The sequence below is a fragment of the Emys orbicularis genome, chromosome 1 (assembly GCF_028017835.1).
Source record: "Emys orbicularis isolate rEmyOrb1 chromosome 1, rEmyOrb1.hap1, whole genome shotgun sequence".
Classification (NCBI taxonomy): domain Eukaryota; kingdom Metazoa; phylum Chordata; order Testudines; family Emydidae; genus Emys; species Emys orbicularis.
This window is the reverse complement of record NC_088683.1, coordinates 42,035,862-42,058,317: the sequence shown is the minus strand read 5'-3', so window position 1 is coordinate 42,058,317 and position 22,456 is coordinate 42,035,862. Positions and strand designations below refer to the sequence as shown.

Below are 22,456 nucleotides of genomic sequence, written 5' to 3'. Positions count from 1 at the left end.
AGCTGTACGTGACAGATAACAAGAGATTAAAATAGAAACTATTATGCAACCTTTAACTATAATTACTCCTGACATAATAAAAATAAATTAGAGTAACTGTGACACCAATATCATGCATTTTAGCATCCTCAGTACAGATCCCTTTCTTGAAGAAATGCATACATATTAAACATCTAGGGTTAACTCCTAACTTTTCAGTGGCAAAACTTCCACTGACTTCAATGGGGCCAAGATTTCATCCCTACTCAGTGAGTTTTAAAACCATTTTCGATTTAAACTACACTTTTTCTATTAACTTTGTATCCTCCCCTCCCCAGTTTTCCAAAGGGCATTTTGTAAAATCTGCCTGCTTGGATGGGAAAGAAGTATACTGAAGTGCATCTTGTTTCTATTCTAGGAAGAATAAAATAAAATTGGACTATGTCATGATTACAGGGCAAGCTTTGTTTTCAATCCTTTTTATCCCATTTGAGTGCACTTCTCAACTGACTGGCCTGGCTCCCCTCACCTTTCTCAAGGGTAGAACCCAATGGTCCAAACATTCTTGGGCTATATCTACACTGCATACCTCTTGTGGCAACATGTAGCTAGACACAGCAGAAAAAAGCTGGCTGCATCTACACAGGCTGTATAGCTACACATGGCGGTGAAAGGTTCTCGCAAGGAGAAGCAGCAGGAAAAGGCTTGTTAGCAGGAGTTGCCGGAACCTTTCCTCACTGCCAGAGCTTTTCCCTGTGGCAGTGGGACAATACACTGTTAAAAATAGCAGTGTGGATGGGGAGGCACTGCTTGGGTGAGTAGAGAGCCTGGCAGGGTACATACCCACAGGATTCAGGCATGTCTTTATTCGAGGCACCAAAGCAGTGCCTTGTTATCTACACTGCTATTTATACTTGTGCTAGGGCTGTATGTAGCATATGTACTCTATATGCACCCCCTAGCACAGGGCTAAATAGCAGTGTAGCTGGTAAGATGCTGCTTAGGTGAGTAGGGTAAAAATCACACCTGAATCCCTAGGGTATGTACACTACATGATTGTCTACATGCCCAAGCCATGCCTGCCCCATCTACACGGCTATATTTATAAGAGTGATATCCCACTGCCGCCCCAGCTGCCAGAGCCTTCCCCGTCGCCTAGGGAAAGGCTCCAGCAGCGAGGAAAAGTTCTGGCAACTGGAGAGTAAAGGGGCATTCACTTCTTGAGTGCTTCCAAGTGGCTGGGTGTGGTACCACAGTCAGTTCTCACCCATGGCACCTCATGCAGGCTGCCGGCCAATCTCTGGCCAAGTCACAAAGTCCCAATGAAACCCTTGTGGAGTACTAAAGAGTCCAATAAATAAACAGTCTATTTGCCCTCAATAGGATCTTCAGCACCAGCTCTGGCCCCTTTAAATTCAGCCCATTGTGCGGGCTCCCAAATAAGCCCTGTCTCCTTCTGGGGGCTTACACTACTTTACTTGTGTCTGGTATGGGAATCTGGGCCCACCCGCTACTCTGGGTTCCAGCCCAGGGACCCTGTACACAGCAGCCACGTACTACTGACTTCAATCCTTTGCTGCTATTTTCCTGGGCCCCTTTTATCTCCAGCCCTATCTCAGGGCCAGCTTCTCTCTCTGCAATCCCAGCTAAGTAAATTCAGCCATAAAGTCTGTCTGATTGTTAGGCTCCTTTGCCTAGCGAGCAGCCCCCTTCTTCACTCCTCTGTTCCCAGCCAGGAACTGACCTGCTAAGAGCAGGTAGCTCCTTCTATCTGGGCCAGTCAGGCCCAGATTGACTGTTGCTAGCCCCTCTAAGCCTTGGAGAATCAGGTTTCTGTGGTTTCCAAAGTGGCTGCTCCAGAAAGGCCTCTCTAGGCAGGCCTGGAGAATCCACCTTCGCTGCTGTTTCTCCCACATTGCTGCTTCCTAGCATGGGATGTAGTAGGACTGTGGGGCGTCCTGTAGGGAGCCGCAAAGGCCAGGTACACCCCACCACTGGGAGGCAGTGGGAAAAGGTTCTGACGGCTCCAGAGACTTTCATTGCCGTGGGTAGCTGCACATGCAGTGTGGATACAGCTGGCTCTTTGCTGTGGCATGTACCCATGCACGGCACGCTGACACTAGTGGATGGAGTGCAGTGCAGACAGGCCTTTAGACTTGATGTCTGGGTTGCACCCCCACCCTGTTTCCCAACCTCGTTAACCCAGCAGGCCCAATTGAGTTTGCCACCTGTAAAACTTTTCCTCCAGGAGCCTGTGACAGCTGCTGATTAAAGTGACTCAAAAACAGCTTCTTCACAATAAAGCATTATTTATTCACCCAAAGATACACAGCATGCAGAGCAAACGGTAAAAGTGACAAAGTCTATATGCATAGTTCCCCATACCTATATCTTAATCTTTCCTTGCCAGCTTTTGTAAGCTCTCCTCTGCCCAGTTAACCCCATCTCTGTCTGGGAGAGGCACAGACTGCCTTCTGCAGCATGCTCTTTATGACTGTCTCCCCTAGTGGGTCTCTTTGTCAGCATGCTGACCACCCCTCTTCTCCCACCTCTCCCTTTTAGGTCAGCATGTTTAAAGTTTTAGTTTCTCCTTTCGCTCCTAGGTGCAGGCCTGGGAAAAGTACACCTTGCCAGACTAGCTGGAGCCAGGCAGCTATTCCCCAATCAATAGCTTCCCTGTTGTTTCCTCACAGACCCTTGATATTCTTTATGATAGCACCTTATTTTAGCCATTGTTTCATTTCCTGTTGGGTTCCTTCTTCCGGCCTCCTTTGATTTAACTCCACATATTTAGGCAGGATAATACCACACAGGTAAACTGAGGTGCATATATTTTGTTTTAAAAAATACACATAATTCATTCTCCACAGACTATAATAAAATATGCCCTTATTCAGAAAAGCACTTACGCACATGCTTAAGTCTGATTGACTGTAATGAAACGTAAGCATCTTCTTAAAGTTAAGCTTACATACTATCCTGAAAAGAGATCCTTTCCTGAATTTGGTCTTACTTTGTTTTGAGGCATTGAAAGGGAAGGTGAAGCAATAGGATTAAGGTTCCTAACTTCTAAAGTTTAAGATCCTGATCCTGTGATTCTGCTGGTTTTAAAATCAGCTTGGGGGTGCAGTGAACTGCATGACTGGGGCCTAAATTATAAAGTAATTGCTTACTAAACTCATTTCATAAATTGTCTTAGTGTTAAGAGCACCAAAACCGCTTCGGAGACCATTAAGTAGTGTTTGGGGAGGAGCGGGGGAGGTTGTTGGTATTTTTTAAAATTATACGAAACTGTTAGACTGTAAATCACCTTCGGCTAAAAATAGAATCACTCCTGAGCTACGATCTTATTTGAGGACTTTTAGCCCACAGCACCTTTTTATGGCAGTTTTAAGCCACCACAAATATCTATTTCTAATGGAAATATTAATACAGCATTAATTACAATAACACTAAATGTATACTTTCAACTTTAAGTAAAACATCACCACTGTAATTTGTGTCATTTGTAAAAGTGCCTGCTTATTTGAATGCTAAAAGAATACAGAAACGATCATACTTCAGAGTAATACATACACTTTTTGTATATAGATATATTTGAGAGCCAAAGACTTGAAGGGTCTGCAAGGGTGAAGGCTCTGATTCTGCAATCAGATCTGCACCAGTGGGCCTTTGCAGAGGTAGTTTACTGAAGTGGGCTTTGTAGAGTCTGAAAGGTGCACTCATTGGGATCCCTTTGCAGGATTTGGGCCTACATTCAGCCCTGGTGAGGGTTAGCTCCATTGTCTTCATTGGAGGCGCACCGCTTACATCAAGGCTAAACTTGGACCTAAGTATGGTTCTGCTGATGTCTACGTTGGTTCTAATGAGGTCTGTGTTTTAAAGAGGATAATGATTCTCACTGAAGATGACTATGCAAAGCTTTGTAGTGAATTGCAAGATATGGATCTTATTTACAGGAGTTGTAGACTGATTTCAAAGCAAGGCTGGCAAAGGAAATACAAAAAACCTCTGTTTTTGGCTGCAAGGGGACACTTACTACTGAAGATTTGGGTTTTTTTCTAACACATTTTGTAGAGAAAATGGAAGGACTCCTGCCAGGAGACTGACTTGTTCCCTTGAGTTTGCATTTCTGTTTCTTGGTAGAAATTGAGCGACAATCCTGATCTGATGAAAAATGAACTGAGCAGAGTCTTTGACAGCTCTGCCATTTTGGGTTTTTGATGCAATCTCTCCTGCTCTCATTCAGTGTCCCCCATTTCATGGTGAATCTTGACACTCGCACAGCAGGATTCTGATTGCTTGGGGACCTTGAATTATAGCTGCTGTTGTTGTTTGTTGTTGTTCATTTCTGTTACCACAGAGCCTGGGAGCCCCTAGTCATGAGCCAGGACCCCACCGTGCAAGACAATGTACAAAATCAGAACAAAAAGATGGTCCCTGCCTGAAAGAGCATGGAATCTAAATATGGGACAAGACAGCGGATGGATACGGACTTACAGGGTGCACAAGGAAACAATGAGACTATGTTGGTCAGCATGATGGGCGGTGGTCACAGCACACCCGCATCCTAACTGTTGTCATGTTTTTTGTAAGCATCATGACAAAGGAGAATTTCAAGGAGGGGTTTGAAGAAGGATAATGCATTAGTTATTCAGATGTTTACCGAGAGCTCCTCCCAAGCATGTGGGGCAGCATGGAAGAAAACATGAAGTTGCTTGTTTGAAAATTTAACAAGTGGGCCGTGGAGGTTGGCATCGTGTGTTGATCAGAGGTGGAAGTCAGCATCTCAGTAGCTAATAAGAGACGATAAATAGGGTGGGAATAAGCTGTGAAGGGCCTGCAAGTGAAGACAAGTGGCTTATGACAGATGCTTTAGAGAAAGGCGAGCTAACAGAGGGATGCAAAGAAAGCTGTTTCATGGTTAAGCTATAGGCTAGAAAAATGATCTTTGCAGCAGTATTACGAATGGATATGAATGGGGCAAGATTACATTTGCCAGTGCCAGAGAAAATGGTATTGCAGTAATCGAGATGTGAGATGCTGAGAACCTGGAGGAGAGTGCTAGCTGTGTGGATGGATCAGAAAGAATGTATCTTAGGGCTGGTCCACACTACCCGCCTAATTTGGCGGGTAGAGATCGATCTTCTGGGATCGATTTATCGCGTCTCATCTGGACGCGATAGATCGATCCCAGAAGCGCTCCCCCGTCGACTGCGGAACTCCTGCTCGCCGAGAGGAGGAAGCGCTGTCGACGGGGGAGCCTACCTGCGCCGCGTGGACCCGAAGTAAGTACTTTTAGTTCGATATAGGAAACGTCGACTTCAGCTACGCTATTCTCGTAGCTGAAGTTGCGTTTCCTATATCGATCCCCCGCCCCAGTGTGGACCAGCCCTTAGAGAGGCAGACAGAATTAACAAGACATAGACGTGGTCTGAGTTTGAGGATCTAGAGAACAGTCTGAGTCAAAGAAGATGCTCAGGTTATGGACCTGAGTGACTGGCAGGATGGTGGTGGTGTCCACAGTGATCAAGAAAGGAGGTAGCATGGAGGGCTGAAGTGGACAGGAAGAGATTAGAAGCAAGTGGAGCGGTCAGAAAAGGATGGCAGGTGAGTACTTCCGCATCTGCTCCATGGAAAAAGAGCAATTTGTAGTGGGGGGGAAAGGAAGGCAAGGTGTGTTGAGAGAGAGTCATATTGTATTTGTCAGTTTTCTCTTGGAAGAAATTGGTAAGACCCTGTGCAGAGAGAAAAGTGGAGGCGCATGAGAGATGGTTTGAGGACCCAGTCAAAGGTGGCAATTATGGTGGCTGGGATTGTGACTATCGGATTCAATTAAGCAACTAGGAATATGGTAGAACAGAAAGAGGTGAGAACAAATTCATAGTGGAGGAAGTCAGCCTGGATGTAGCATTTCCACCAGAGATGCCCTGCAGCACAAGAGCTGAAGCATAGGAAGCAGATGTTGGGGGCAAGCCAGGGCTATGGGTTGGTAGGGCAAAGCTTGTGATGGGAAAGAAAAGCAAAAGAGTCAAAGATGGAGTGAAGAATTGAGAGAATCAACAACCATATCAATGGAAGAAAGGGAAAGAGAGGGCAGGCAAGAGAGAACAGATGAGAAGTCATCAATGCAGATGAATTGGAAGTCATGGAATGGTCAAGTGACAGTGTTGGGGGAGGGATGCTGAAAGAGACCAGGTGATGGCTGGAGAGGGGGAAAGATCAGAGAGAGAGCAGTGCTTGGTGAAGACCAAGTCCAGTGAATGTCCTTTTGGTGAGTGGCAACAGACTGAGTTCAACAGGGGCTGCAGGTCAAATGAAGAGGTGAGGGCAAGGAAACATGCAGCTAAGGGGTCGCATGGGTCATCTGCATGAAACTTCAAGTCACCAGGGATGAGTATAGAATCATAGAAGATTAGGGTTGGAAGAGACCTCAGGAGGTCATCTAATCCAAACCCCCTGCTCAAAACAGGACCAACCCCAACTAAATCATCCCAGCCAGGGCTTTGTCAAGCCGGGCCTTAAAAACCTCCAAGGAAGGAGATTCCACCACCTCCCTAGGTAACCCATTCCAGTGCTTCACCACCTCCTAGTGAAATAGTTTTTCCTAATATCCAACCTAGATCTCCCCCACTGCTACTTGAGACAATTGCTCCTTATTCTGTCATCTGCCACCACTGAGAGCAGCCTAACTCATCTTCTTTGGAGCCCCCCTTCAGGTAGACTTCTGGGAGGGAGACTGGCTCATCTCATCAAAAGGGCTTTAAACTAGGAAATTGGGGGAGACGGTTGGGAGATGTCCAGTTAATCTCCACGCCAGATTCCAACACTGAAAAGGAGGGTGAAGAGATAAGCACAGATATAGGTAGGGGTAGGGGATTGGACATGAGAAGGAGGGGGCGGTTGGACAGTACGGGGTCCGTACCAAATTGCATAACTAATGGGAGAAAGGATAGACAGCATACAGTAAGATGCTTATACACCAATGCGAGAAGCCTAGGTAACAAAATGGAGGATTTGGAGCTCCTGGTCCAAAAAATGAAACCTGATATCGTAGGAATAACCGAAACGTGGTGGAACAGTAGTCATGACTGGAATACAGGTATGGAAGGGTATGTGCTGTTTAGGAATGACCGGAAGAAAGGTAAAGGTGGGGGAGTGGCATTGTATGTCAATAATGAGGTTAATTGTAAAGAAATAATAAGTGATGGAATGGATAAGACGGAGTCTGTCTGGGCAATAATTACACTGGGTAGAAGAACTACTAAAGCCTCCCCTGAGATACTGCTTGGGGTGTGCTATAGACCGCCGGGATCTAGCCTGGATGCGGACAGAGAACTATTTAATGTTTTTAGGGAAGTAAAAACTAATAAGAACTGTGTAATCATGGGGGACTTTAACTTCCCAGATATAGACTGGGGTACAAATGCTAGTAACAATAATAGGGCTCAGATGTTCCTAGACGTGCTAGCAGATGAATTCCTTCATCAAGTAGTAACTGAACCGACGAGGGGGGATGCAATTCTAGATTTGGTGCTGGTGAGTAGTGAGGACCTCGTTGAGGAAATGGTTGTAGGGGACAACCTTGGCTCGAGTGACCATGAGCTAATTCGGTTTAAACTAAATGGAAGGATTAACAGAAATAAAACTGTGACTAAGGTTTATGATTTCAAAAAGGCCAACTTTAATAAATTAAGGCAACTACTTAGGGAAGTGCATTGGGCTAACATACTTAGGGATCTAAAGGCAGATGACGCCTGGGATTATTTCAAGTTGAAGTTGCACGAGCTGTCCGAGGCCTGTATCCCGAGAAAGGGAAAACGGATAGTAGGCAGGAGATTTAGACCTAGCTGGATGAGCGGGCGTCTCAAAGGGGCGATTAAGAAAAAACAGAAAGCGTACAAAGAATGGAAGAGGGGAGGGATCAGCAAGGAAACCTACCTTATTGAGGTCAGAGCATGTAGGGATGCAGTGAGAAAGGCCAAAAGCCGTGTAGAGTTGGACCTTGCGAGGGGAATTAAATCCAATAGTAAGAGGTTTTATAGCCATATAAATAGGAAGAAAACAAAGAAAGAGGAAGTGGGACCGCTGAAGAATGTAGATGGAGTGGAGATTAAGGATAATCTAGGCATGGCACAATATCTAAATGAATATTTTGCATCGGTCTTTAATAAGGCTAATGAAGGGCTTAGAAATAGAGTGAGCAGGACAGAGGGGAATAAAGGAGGGGGGATTGACATTACAGCATCAGAGGTGGAAGCCAAACTTGACCAGCTAAACGGGACTAAATCGGGCGGACCGGATGATCTTCATCCTAGAATATTGAAGGAACTGGCACGAGAAATTGCAAGCCCCTTAACGATAATTTTTAATGAATCTGTAAACTCGGGGGTGGTACCGTTGGACTGGAAAATAGCTAATGTGGTTCCTATTTTCAAGAAGGGGGAAAAAAGTGACCCGGGTAACTACAGGCCTGTTAGTTTAACATCTGTAGTATGCAAAGTCTTGGAAAAAATTTTGAAGGAGAAAGTAGTTAAGGACCTTGAGGCGAGTGGCAATTGGGACAAATTACAAGATGGATTTACGAAAGGCAGATCGTGCCAAACCAACCTGATCTCCTTCTTTGAGAAAGTAACAGACCTTCTAGATAAAGGAAATGCGGTGGATCTAATATACCTCGATTTTAGTAAAGCGTTTGATACTGTGCCGCTTGAGGAATTATTGGTTAAATTGGAAAAAATGGGGATCGATATGAAAATCCAGAGGTGGATAAAGAACTGGTTAAAGGGTAGACTGCAGCGGGTAGTACTGAAAGGTGAACTGTCAGGTTGGAGGGAGGTCACCAGTGGGGTTCCTCAAGGTTCGGTTTTGGGTCCGATTTTATTTAATCTATTTATTACTGACCTCGGAACCGAATGTAGGAGTGGGTTGATAAAGTTTGCGGATGACACAAAGTTGGGAGGTATTGCCAATTCGGAGAAGGATCAGGATATTCTGCAGGGAGACTTGGATGACCTGGTAAATTGGAGTAATAGTAATAGGATGAGATTTAATAGTGAGAAGTGTAAGGTGATGCATTTAGGGATGACTAACAAGAATTTTAGTTATAAGCTGGGGACGCATAGGTTGGAAGTGACGGAGGAGGAGAAGGACCTCGGAGTCCTGGTTGATCGCAGGATGACTATGAGTCGGCAATGTGACGTGGCTGTGAAAAAAGCTAATGCGATCTTGGGATGCGTTAGGCGAGGTATTTCTAGTAGGGACAAGGAGGTGCTGCTTCCGTTATACAAGGCGCTGGTGAGACCTCATTTGGAGTACTGTGTGCAGTTCTGGTCTCCTATGTTTAAAAAGGATGAAATCAAACTGGAACGGGTACAGAGAAGGGCCACTAGGATGATCCGAGGAATGGAAAACCTTTCATATGAAAGGAGACTCGAGGAGCTCGGTTTGTTTAGTCTAACCAAAAGAAGGCTGAGGGGGGATATGATTGCTCTCTTTAAATATATCAGAGGGATAAATACCAGGGAGGGAGAGGAATTATTTCAGCTCAGTACTAATGTGGACACGAGAACGAATGGATATAAACTGGCCGTGGGGAAGTTTAGGCTTGAAATTAGACGAAGGTTTCTAACTGTCAGAGGGGTGAAATTTTGGAACAGCCTTCCGAGGGAAACGGTGGGGGCGAAAGAACTCCCTGGCTTCAAGATTAGGCTAGATAAGTTCATGGAGGGAATGGTTTGATGGGATAACGTGATTTTAGTCAATTAGGCAATAACGTGCCATCGCTGGTAAAATGAGGGTCCGGCTGGAGATTCTTGCCTGTATGCTCGGGGTTCTACTGATCGCCATATTTGGGGTCGGGAAGGAATTTTCCTCCAGGGTAGATTGGCAGAGGCCCTGGAGGTTTTTTGCCTTCCTCCACAGCATAGGGCAGGGGTCGCAAGCTGGAGGATTCTCTGCGACTTGAAGTCTTTAAATCACGATCTGGAGACTTCAACAGCTGAGTTAAGGGAAAGTGGGTGGGTCAGCTTTTGTGGCCTGCATCATGCGGGAGGTCAGACTAGATGACCACAATGGTCCCTTCTGACCTTAAAGTCTATGAGTCTATGAGTCTAGTTGATGGCCACTATCAAATCCCCCCTCACTCTTTTCTCTTCTGCAGACTAAATAAGACCAGTTCCCTGAGCCTCTCCTCATAAGTCATGTGCTCCAGCCCCCTAATCATTTTCGTTGTCCTCCACTAGACTCTCTCCAATTTGTCCACATCCTTTCTGTAGTGGGGGCACAAAATTGGACACAATACTCCAGATGTGGCCTCACCAGTGCCAAATAGAGGGGAATAATCACTTCCCTCGATCTGCTGGCAATGCTCCTACTAATGCAGCCCAATATGCTGTTAGCCTTCTTGGTAACAAGGGCACTGCTGACTCATATCCAGCTTCTCATCCACTGTAATCCCCAGGTCCTTTTCTGCAGAACTGCTGCTTAGCCAGTCGGTCCCCAGCCTGTAGCGGTGCATGGGATTCTTCCTTCCTAAGTTGTCCTTGTTGAACCTCATCAGATTTCTTTTGGCCCAATCCTCCAATTTGTCTAGGTCACTCTGGACCCTATCTCTACCCTCCAGCATATCTACCTCTCCCCCTAGCTTAGTGTCATCCGCAAACTTGCTGAGGGTGCAATCCATCCCATCATCCAGATCATTAATGAAGATGTTGAACAAAAGAAGACTGAGTGGTGGAAGACAGAGAAAGCCAAGAGTCAAAGAGAGGAAGGCTGATGGGGAGGAGTTGGTGGGCAGTAGGTGACAGTAACATTGAGAGGCAGAGAAGAGAAGAGTTGGATGCAGTGCTGGTCAAAAGAGGAGAAAGGATGGGACAGGGGACAAGGGGGAGGTGGGAAGCAGCAGGAGAGGCAGAGGAGAAGTCCAACACCCCCAACCTGGGCTGATTCAGGGTGGGGAGTGGGAGAAGAAGAGGCCTCTATAAGATGAAGGACTCCAGGTCTCTGTGAGAGCCAGGAGCTGGAGGGAGCAAGATATGAAGAGGTTGGAGATGGCTGGGAATTTTTTTAGAGATGGAGTGGGTGTTCCAGAGAAGGGCAGAGGAGGAGGAGGAGGATGGGCGTGAGGTTACAAATGGGGACACGAGAAGGGCGGCAGTGGTGGCAGAGATGAGCGTAGGAGGTAAAGAGGGAGGGCCAGGGCTAGGGCAAATGTCACCAGAGGTAAGGAGGAGAAGGCAGAGGAGGGTGTGGATGTGGGATCTGGATTTGTGCTGGTAGGAAGAGCAGGGAGATTGGGATGAAGAGGAGCATGTAGAGGGGGAGAGTAACAAGGATGTGGAAATGGAGCCAGTGAGGGGAAGGAAGAGGGAGGAGGAGAAGGAGATGGATGGATGATATGATGTGCCAGGGGTGTGATGAGAGCCATGGGTGAGCAGCAGATGGACTATGATTACAAAGAGAAAAAAAGGAGAGTTTGAAAAATGCAGTGTGGGTACTTGGGGTGGAGGGATTGGGACAGAATTGGTTCCCTGCTGCTGATACTAGACAGCCTGAGTACTTTTCCCGGGGATGGGAAGGAGACAACCAAGTTGCACTGCTGCAAGGATCTGGGTGAGAGGGGAGGATCACTGAAACAGGGGTGGCTCCATAGTGGTTGTAGCCATAGGGCAGGGGAGTGGCCTCATGGAAGGGGTGGAATGGGGGCAGGGCCAGGGGTGGGGGTCGAGCACCCATGGGAAAGAGGGGAAGTCGGCGCCTATGCTTCTAGCAGGACCCTCTGGAGGTCTGGTGAAAAAAGTAACTATAGAAATGATGCTCTGAAGAACTACAGCTTTCAGCAAAGAGAAATACCAAAAATGAGCACATTTTTCTGCAGAGTACAATTAATTCAGCCTGCTATTTGGAAATTGAGCAGCTTCCTTTGTGTTTCCAGCGTTGTAACTATTAATAAAGTCATTAGTTGTTTATCCAGTGCCAAAACGAGCATGGCAATTTACAAATGGAGTAAAACAGGGTCCCTTGTCCCAAAGACCTTTAAGATCTAACGCCTGGCTGCATGTAGCTCTTTGCAAGATCAGGGGCTAAATTTAGGCACGATGACCAACATTTTCTAGACTCCTAAGTCTATATTTATGGCCTAAGTGTGGGATTTTCAAAAGTGACTTAGGAGCCCAAGTCCTGCCTCTGAAAATGTTGACCATTATGGAGAGAGCGAACAAGATATGGGAGGACTTAGGGAAAAGGAGGACGTTGGTAATGTAAATGAGATTGTTTGCTTGGGTTTATGCATGCATCTTGATGGCACTTTTTTTTTAAAAAAATAGTAAATTTTATGTGCAGCCTAGAAGTTGACAGTTTTAATTATAGTTTCATATTCCATAATCTATAGCTACCTGACAGTTTTCTTTTTTGATGGTGGAATAAAATGCAGCTTGATCTTCAATAGTATATTAGCTTTGCAACAGTGACAGATCTTTATTATTTAAACACTGGCAGTCTACTCAAAAGCTGTATAAGAGACAGATACCACATGGTCCCTGCACTAAGAGAGCTAATCATTCCAAGACTCTAACCCTGCATACATTTACACACATGAGTAACTTTACATGTGTGATTAGTCCCAATGACTTCAGTCATAATGTCTATAACCGTTCCCCCAAAAAAGTCTTTAGTGTGTAAAGTTACTCATATGCACAAGTATTTGCAGGATGGAGGTCTGAAAGACAAAAGATTAGACTAAATCTCCCCGGTAGCCCAATGATTGAGTATAGTTAGTATACTGATTATTTTTATTTTATAAATTGTGTTGGTAATAGATTTATATTGACATTGATTAATGTTTGTAGTTAAGACCTAGGTTTCTTTGCTAGTAAACTAAGGCGACATGACTAAATAGAAAAATCATAGGAAGCAGATATGTGCAATTTTAGTATCTGTTTAATACAGTATATGCAATGTAAGTTAATATAATAGCTGTTTGCTGCTTTGGCATTCAGATGCTAGCTGTAAATTCATCTTAAATAATTGACACTGGTTGTGCTGGAGTTAAAGCAAAGCACAAGTTCTTACATACCTTATGTAATGCTCACAAGGTATGTAGGAACAATATCCACGTGATACTGCATTGCAAAACCATAATATATCGCATCACCATTTGTAGGGTGAAGTAAGTGTTGTTTCCTGTAGCAATGAGATTAGTATGTTGTTTTGCTGAAGACCATTACTCATCCTCTCTCCTTTTGTCTCACTACCTTTCATATTTTTTATAGATTTATTCTTACGCATGTACCTGTACAGAATTGTGTGTTTCCTAGTAGACAAAGAAGCACTCTGTGCTTTGTAGGGTAAATGTGGCTCTCTGAAAGTTGCATTCACTAACTTCCTTGAACTGCCATAAAATAATAAAGCATTTGTTTGGGGGGTGAGATGAAGGGAATATTTCAGTTCCCTGTGTTCGTTTATTTTGTTTGTTGGCACCACTTATCCAAAGCTGACAATGGGAAATGCTCGCTTCTTTACATTGGGACTGCAACATAGCTTCCTCCTGATTCTGCCATGCTGCCAATTGCTCTTATGGCACATTTCCTTGTGGTTGGATTGATGGCGTATGTGCTCTTTCCCAAGACTACACTCCATAATTCAGTAAACAGTGGCTGCTTTAAGAGCAGTCTCTTCTGGGTCCTTTCCAAGACACTGATGTTTGTAAACTTTGTGATATCTTCTCTATTTAGCAGTTTTGTTTTTATAAAAAATAAACAAATTGTCATTTTCACTCACCTTTATGGCATAACATGAATAAAATAATCAACAGTCATCACAACTGTACAAAAACCAAATTTCATGATTGGGAATGGTAAATATATATAAGTAAATGATATAAAATAAAATCATTAGTTTCTTTTGAACTGATTCAGAAGCACACTGAAAGAAACCAAGAATTCAAAATGATCATGTAATTACACCTCTACCCCGATATAACGCAGTCCCCGGGAGCCAAAATATCTTACCGTGTTATAGGTGAAACCGCATTATATCGAACTTGCTTTGATCCACTGGAGTGTGCAGCCCCACCCCTCCAGAGCACTGCTTTACCGCGTTGTATTCGAATTCATGTTATATCGGGTCGCATTATATCAGGGTAGAGGTGTATTTTTTACTATGTCATGCAATTCATAAGCATAAACCACATAAACCATACTTTTTATTTATAAACAGCTGTATTGCCAATCCCAAGTATTCCAAAATCATGAGTCAGGATTCCAAAATCATGAAATTGGTTTGAAAACCATGAGATTGTTTTAAAATACTACATTTTGCGTTCTTTTCATTTGACTTCTGGTTTCTGAGCGTTCAGCTACTCTTGCTTCATGTGTTCTCACTTTTCTCTGCAACCATAAAGTCTGGAAAGTTACTTCTTTAGGAAATGAAAGGTCAGATTCTCAAATGATCTCATGATTTAAGCAGCTGGGGCTTTCAGAAAAGCACTAAATATCAGGAGAGTAAGCAACACTGAAACAGTCTCTCTAAATTAAGCAGTGATTTAAAATTACACTGAGCAGAAGGTTTTGAACAGTGCCAAAACAACACTATTGCTCAAGCTTGATATCTCTTGACCACTTCCAGGTAGCAAATAAATGCTTATAACCACTGAGAGTTCTGGGTTGACAGAGATCACATCTGAAAGGAACACTGCTAAGAGAGGTCCCAGAGTTAGCTTTTATAAAAATAACATCAATAACAATGTTTTCAATAAATTAATGCTTTTGAATTTCTGTGGGGAAAAAGCCCATTTAAAGAAAGATTTCCCAGCAGTGTTTGCAGCCTGAACACCATGGCATACTGCTAACATTTGAGAACCAGAAAGTGAAACTAAAAATATGCAGTAACAAAATTGAATAGTTTATTTTTATTGTCCAAGGTGAATTAAATTCAAACAGTGAAGAGCATAAATGGTGGAAAGGAAACTAGATTTCACAAATTTCAGTTTTAATATCCAACATGGATGATGGGGCTGGTGAGACAAAGTGAGAAAAACACTTCAAAAATATAATGGGCCAGCTCATCACTTGGTGCAGTCCACTGGCTGTAAAGGAGCTGTGCCGATTTAAACCAGCTGAGTATCATGGGCATTCATTTTATATGCACAGTTTCACTTTAAAAGTCACACAACTCCGGTTGCTACTTGCTTTTTCTCCCTCATTCTGTTCCAATCTGGTCTAAGCCCTGCTGTTTTAAGAACTGCTAAGGCTAAAAAGCAATGCTTTATACCATCTGAAAGCTCTGACTCATTCAAATGGTAGAAAGCAATCCATCTCTAAGTTGAGCTTTTATCAAGCTACTGAATCCCACAATTGAACTGAAGCGGGGGAGAAGATGTTTATCGGAATGATGGGTCTTCCTAAGTCCTTCTACAGAGGGCCCAGGTTCTGCAAGGCTTTCATGTGCCAATGAAAGTATGAGTGGAGATTTATGCATTGGTACAAATAAGGTTAGCTACTTGCTAGGCAGTGGTCTGCAGTAGACGGTACTAAGCGTTAAGCCACCTGTCTATCCATTTCCTTCCTCACAAATGTGCCAAGTTTAAAAGACTAGAATGTAAGTGAAGAATAGGTATTCCTGAGGAGACATGGGGTGAAATATTGGCCCCATTGAAATCAATATATTTCATTCATTGACTTCAGTGGGGTCAGGATTTCACCGTAGGATCTAGGTCTAGTCCTCATCATGCTAACGAGGCATTTGGCTACATATTTCTCTTGCGACTTACTCCTGTCCACATCGTCCCCTTTTCCAGTCATGAAAAACATAGCCACTAAAATCACCTTCCTTGCCTGTACTTCTGATCACACCAGCCCATGTCTGAACCCCTCCGCTTGCTCAAGCAACACATCAGATTGTCTCCTTATCACCATCATGTCTTGCATAAATCTGCCTCCTCCCTACTTGTCAGGCCAAGTCTCTTATCATATCACTCTGCCTGCTCCTCCTCACTGGAGATGCCAGCCTTTTCCTGCAACTGCCTGTGCTTTCTTCCCTTTACTCATGGAGTCTCTTTTCTGGAGTGATCTACAGAGCTACTACCCTCTCCAACTTTAAATCCCTTTTTAAGATCCAGTTCTGTGATGCTTACAAACTATCTGACTAAATAATCACTTATCTGTTTCATTCATCTCATGATTGACTCACTTCTTCGCTGATCCCTACAAAAAACTTGCTGATTAAGTCTACTTCCTCTTTCAGTGTAACTATAATTAAAAACAAATTCATTGCTCCATCCTGCTTTGCATTGGCCTTTGCTGAGTTTCTATGTAATCTAGAAACCACTGAGAGTTCTGGGTTGACAGATAGATAAGATAACCAGTTGTATAATCTTACTGATGTTGCCCTGGTTCTTCGTCCTCTATTTTTCCCCATTGTCTTGTTTGCCCCCTTTTTTGCGTCTAGTCAGAAAAGAGGTCCTGATCCTGCAATGGGCTTCAGATGAATAGACCTCTGCCCCACATGGAGCGCCATTCAGTTCAGTGAGGTGCCATGCAAATGTGGAGCTCCATCCACATGGAGTACAGGAACTGGGCATTAGTTTGTGAACTACTTATGGAAAAACTTATGTCTTTATGCAGGAGCTCTTAGCACAATTTTGGGAGCCATTAAAATATATAGTATGACTACTAACCATTGCCATCTCACTCTTACACATACTATTGTTGTTGAATTTTCAACTAGATTTGTTACTCAGTAAAAGGCTTCCTGTAAGTTAATGTGTTAAAGATTATCCCTTTATGCTCATGCTGTCTCCAGCAACTGCAGATTGTGTTCTCAACACTTTCAGTAGGCAACTTCAGTTTTCTTAGCTGAACTGAATTTATTTTAATGGGAAAGTAAAAATGCAGGGATGGTATTAAATAGGGGAGGTAGAGTTTGATTATTGATTAGCCGAACAAATAGTTTTCAAATGTCCTATGCATTGTCAGGAGATAGTGTAAATAAACCAATTTTTCCCTCATTCGCAACATAATGAGCAGTATTTGTTTGGGGCTTGCTATATGTTATATAGACTTGCTACTACTGTATTGAAAATTAAGTCCCTATTCCTTCAAATGGTTACATACATGCTTAACTCTATGTATCTGAGTACTCCCACTGAAGACTGTGGGTTGCTCAAATGTGTAAAATTGAGTACACGCTTAAATGTTTGTGGGATTGGAGCCTTAATTGCATATATGTTCATTTATACTGGTGATTTGTTTGTTAGTAATGGTTCCTGAGGCAACTTTTATAGTCTGACAGTGGCTATTTCGAAATTTTAATCTGGTGTCAGTAGATTTATGAAGACGCATATACCATGCAAATGCTCGCTAGGCATAATTAATATTTGCTAGACAGTGTGGCATCATCCTATAATTACTAAAGGCTCCAGTCTGTTCACTAAGGGCTAGAGTTCAAATCCTTATATTCCCTAAGAGCGCCTTGAGTTTGGGCAGGAGTTGGAAAGCAAAATTAATGAAGCTAATTCTCTGGTTATTTTCCATGCCAGATGGGGACAGGGTAGTACCTAGGGATGAACAATATCATTAGGAGTTGGTAATTTGTCAGGAAGATTGCAAGAGAGCTATTTTTGAATATTGGAGGTTGTCTCCAAATAGCTCTCCCAGAGATCACTTTCAGGTGATACAGCAGGTGGAAATAGAATCATAAACTCAAACTTTCTCATGTTGACTTTGGACTGTTACATCATGAGGCCTTGCCTAGCAATGCCAGGGTAGATCATGTTTTTTAATTTTTTTTAATTTTCTCTTAGTTCAACTTATGATACCAAAACAAGACAGAAGGTGGCAGTAAAAAAGCTTTCAAGACCTTTTCAGTCACTTATTCATGCAAGAAGAACCTATCGAGAGCTTAGGTTGCTTAAGCACATGAAACATGAAAATGTAAGTGAAGAGTTTGTACTTTGCATTCTGTGTCTATAAATGAAAGTTTATAAACTGAAGTTTAATTTACTTTACCTACACTTATATTGGAAAAGTATATGTGATCCCTGTCTTTTCAAGAAACGGTTGCTGGTTCAGGGATTGATCCTAAATCCATTGACGCCAATGGGAAGACTTCCATTGACATGAATGGGTATTAATAGACACTAACGAGGTGTCTTTTGTTGAAAATGTGTTGTTACCCTAGTAGAGAAAGGCAGAGTAAAGCATCAAATGCAAATAAAACTCAAATCTGCATTTGTCAGTTTGGGATTCTACTGAGAAATTAAGGCCAGATTCTGTTCTCATATACGCTCATAGAGCTCTCACTGAAGTTAATGGGAATATAACGTACTTATCTGAAGACTGAGTTTAGTCTTTGACCTGGGTGCAAGCTGCTAGGATTTATGGCTCCGATTCAGCAAAGTACTTAGCATGTGCCTAACTTTAAACCCAGTCACATCAATTTCAATGGGACTACCAATTTACTTAAAGTTAGGCAGACGCTTAAGTACCTTGCTGAATTGGGGAATTCCTGTTAATTTCCCAGACTTAAACTAAAATGAAAATGAATCCAGTCTCTGACAGGAAATTACTCAATACTCATAGTTGAGAAGTGGTGTTACAGTAGATTGAAAAGTATGCTGGAGGGAGGTTACAATTATTTCAGTAAATATGTTACAAGAAAACATGTAAAGCATTACTTAGCTTTAAGTACAATAGAAGCAAATCGAAATCATACACTACTTGTTCTATAATGGGAGATTAGGTCTCCTCCTTCTTGACTTTAGATTGTCTGAAGTCTTGTTCCATTTTTTCATAAAGTAATGTAATTTTGGTTTGCCCTGAGAGATAATTTTTCTTCTAGTGGCAAAAACAAAACAAAAAAACCAGTCCTCTCCATTCAGGTTCATTCAGTACTATGCTGGTTTTGTTAAATATTCAGGGTGAAATCATGTTGTTCATATACATAGTTCCAGGGATTCTGAGGACAGCTAGCATAAATGATGTGTTATCTCATGAATTTCTGAAATAAAAAGGAGATCACCTTTTCTGTTTCAGGTTATAGGATTACTAGATGTTTTTACACCAGCAACTTCAATAGAAAATTTTAATGAAGTGTAAGTAAAATTTAACATCAGTGTGACTAATTGGTAAGCTATGAAGATAGATGCTTCAATGTTGCTGGAAAACAGATACACAGTTTTCTAGTCTAGCTACAGCCAAAATGAGCTTCGAGAGACTAATGTGCCTTTGGTCCCCTTTTCAAAAAAAGGGGAAGGGGATTCTGCCCGAAGGCCTTTGGGCATGGTACTTAATAGATTGCAGGGACTCTATTACTGTACCTGGCACGTGATTTGATCTAATGTATGTCTCACTAAATTTGTGGTCTGATCACCTTAACCTTGTTTTGGATGTGGAGTGTTTATTCTAGCCAGCATGAGTGACGTCAGCCATGTAAGGAATGCAGGAAAATATTCTGCAGTGGGTGATGACATCTCTGGGCCTGATTCTCCTCTCATCTAGTATTAGTTTTACACTGGTGTAGCTTCATTAACTTCAGTGTAGTTACTACTCCAGTGTAAGTCAGGAGCAGGTGAGAGAACAATTAGGCCCTCAGTCTTTTAGGAGAAACACTGGGTGAAATTCTGACTTTATTGAAGTCAGTGGCAAAACTCCCATTAATGTCAACAGGGCCAGGATTACACTCTCAGAATCTAGAATCTAAGGCATAGCCAGTAAATTAATTGGTTAAAGTTGATAGAATGCTTTGAACACTTGAAGTGCCAATAAATAAAAAACTTGATTTTCAAATATTTGTTTTTAAAATGTAGTTGGTTATAGGTATTAGCCTGGATGTTTGGGGTCTGATCACATAACCCTTGCTCGCTCCATTCATGGGATTACTCATGTGAATAAGGGTATGAGGTACCTGAGCTACATAGTTATTCAAGTGGACACATTTCAATGTTGAACAGAGTCAAAACAAAACAATTCGATCTTGGTTGACAAACCAAATGAAACGTTTGATTCAGGAATGTCAAAATGTTTTTGTTTCAGTCAAAAAAACTGAACCAAACATTCTGATATTTCCAAATGGAAATTTTTCAGAATTTTCTATTCTGTGAATTTTGACTTTTCATTCCAATTTAGGATGAAAACTAATTTCAAAATATCAGAATTTCCCAAGGGACTCAAATTTTGTCCATCTCTACTCATTGAACGGAATCTGTGTTGTAGCAGGAGCCTTACAAGCAAAACCAGGCCTGATTTTTTTATGGGAGATTTGCCTTTGACTTCAGTGGGAACAGATGGGAACTCAGATAGATTCAGTGTGGTCTTTCCTGGCCAACAGTTCTCTTGTTCTATGATCATTGTTTGTCTTGCTACAGTTGCAGTGAGAATACACTGACCACATACCTATGGCTATGAACTGCTATTGTTATATGATATTTTTTTCTTAAATTTCCCAACTTACTGAGTTTGTACAAACTTGTCTGGCAAAAAGACATTAAATGTCTTATGGACTGTAAGGCAAGTGATTAAACTCCTAATTTGGGGGAAGGAGGTGATTTTTATCTCTCTATTGATGGATGGAGAAGGAATATACACGGGAGTGAGTAATTAATATTAAATTAAACAAATTAGATTTACCTGCTGCTTGTCAGAAATAAGTTATTTTATTTTTACAGGTATCTTGTGACAAATTTAATGGGTGCTGACTTGAATAACATTGTAAAGTGCCAGAAGCTGACAGATGACCATATACAGTTTCTCATCTACCAGTTACTTAGAGGTCTTAAGGTACATGCTGCATGATGGCATTTATTTTATACCGAGCAACCAAAATGTTGTAATAATGAATATTTCAGTGGAAAGGCAATATTTGAATTCATTTTCAGAGCTGAATAGACTTACAAATACTCATGACATCTCTGGTGATTTATTTTTATAAACCATAGTAAATTTACAACTCCCCAGATTCCTTTCAGAACTAAAGACAAGACCCCAATCCTTCAAATACTTACACACAAGTTTGACTTCACACACGTGAGTAGCCCCATTCATTTCAGTGGGACTACTTGTGTGTAAAGTTAAGCACCTCTGTAAGCATTTGCAGGATTGGGGCCTATGACTCGTAAAATGCTATAGTGGGATTACAAGATTATAGACTCGCAATAATTTCATATCTAATCAGCTCAATTTGTACATAAAATATATGTCTATTTTTCTAATTGTCAGTGCTGTAAACTCCCCCTTGGATAAGAAAGGCACATCAGGTTATTTCTTTCTTGGATATTGGCCTCAGTAATAAAGATCCTGCAGGCCTAATTATGCCCTCTTGTTGATATGCCAAGAAGGAAAAAATCCATCTTGACTTTCACATCCCAAGGCAAGTTCACAGGGCTGAAAATTATAAGAAACAAATGCATCTTTTTACTTGTAAACGGATCAAAGTTTGATAAGGAGATACTGAGAGACAATAAACATGAAACCCCAAGGTGCCGTTTATACAGTCATTTTTCAAAGTACAGTTGCTCTTCAAACTTTAGGTAAATTGTACCTGAAATATGGAACTGTTCTTTTTTTAAAAGTCCTTGCTCGGATTTCACCTTATCTTATCAGCATCCTAAGAATGTTTTCCTCTTGTTTGTTGTGAAAAGCAAGGACTCCCATTAAAATGAGCACATGAATATCTGCTTGTAGCGAACCCACCATCCCTCTTCAATATAAATGCAGTTACACAGCCGTGTATTTTGTGTGTGAAGAGTCTAGCTTGTAGCTAGGTTATGCATCTATTGACTTGCATAGGAAGGCGGCATGTGGATGCAAACAAAATGGAGGTCCAAACTGAAATGAAATGAATGTCTTTTTATCAAATACTATATAGTCAATCAACTTTTGATAAAAGGGTGTGTATTACAGCTCTAAGGATATCAGTATAGTTTTCATGGTTAGTTTTCCTGAAGTGTTCATATTTGAAAGAGAGAGAGAACACTTATATCTAAGAGCAAGTCAGTGACACTTGTGCTACCTGCCTGTTAGTATTTGTGATTGCTGCTCAGATAAGATTTAGATCAGGAAACATTCCTAACTCTTTATAAAACCACCAAACATAGGGGACAAAAAATATGACTAGAACAAGTGACTGTTACCTTTTTTCCACTTTTTTTCCTAATCTTGCTTTCTTATCTTCTTTTCTTTTCTTTATTCCACAGTATATTCACTCAGCTGGAATCATCCACCGGGTGAGTTCAGTTAGCCAGAGAATACGAATCAATGCAGTGTGCACTGCCCAATGTCAGGCTTGATATTGTTACAATACTAATTTAACCTTATTAGGTGTGCATGACTAACGCTGTGTTTGTTCTGATACAGGACTTGAAACCCAGTAACCTAGCTGTAAATGAAGACTGTGAATTAAGGGTAGGATTCATGCTATTGTGATGAAGGTTCTTGTAATATCTCTGGAACTAGAACTTTAACTGCCATTTTTATGTTAGTAC

General features: G+C 42.1%; 1 protein-coding gene across 1 annotated transcript in view; it reads left to right on the top strand.

Annotated features, from left to right (window-relative positions):
• The window catches only part of MAPK11 (mitogen-activated protein kinase 11), a 53,260-nt gene that overhangs the window by 4,425 nt on the left and 26,379 nt on the right, over window positions 1–22,456 (top strand). The window contains exons 2-6 of the mRNA XM_065423308.1: window positions 17,780–17,909; window positions 19,011–19,069; window positions 20,642–20,753; window positions 22,169–22,198; window positions 22,329–22,376. Of these exons, the coding sequence (XP_065279380.1) occupies window positions 17,780–17,909; window positions 19,011–19,069; window positions 20,642–20,753; window positions 22,169–22,198; window positions 22,329–22,376 (379 nt within the window). The remainder of the gene's footprint in view (window positions 1–17,779; window positions 17,910–19,010; window positions 19,070–20,641; window positions 20,754–22,168; window positions 22,199–22,328; window positions 22,377–22,456) is intronic.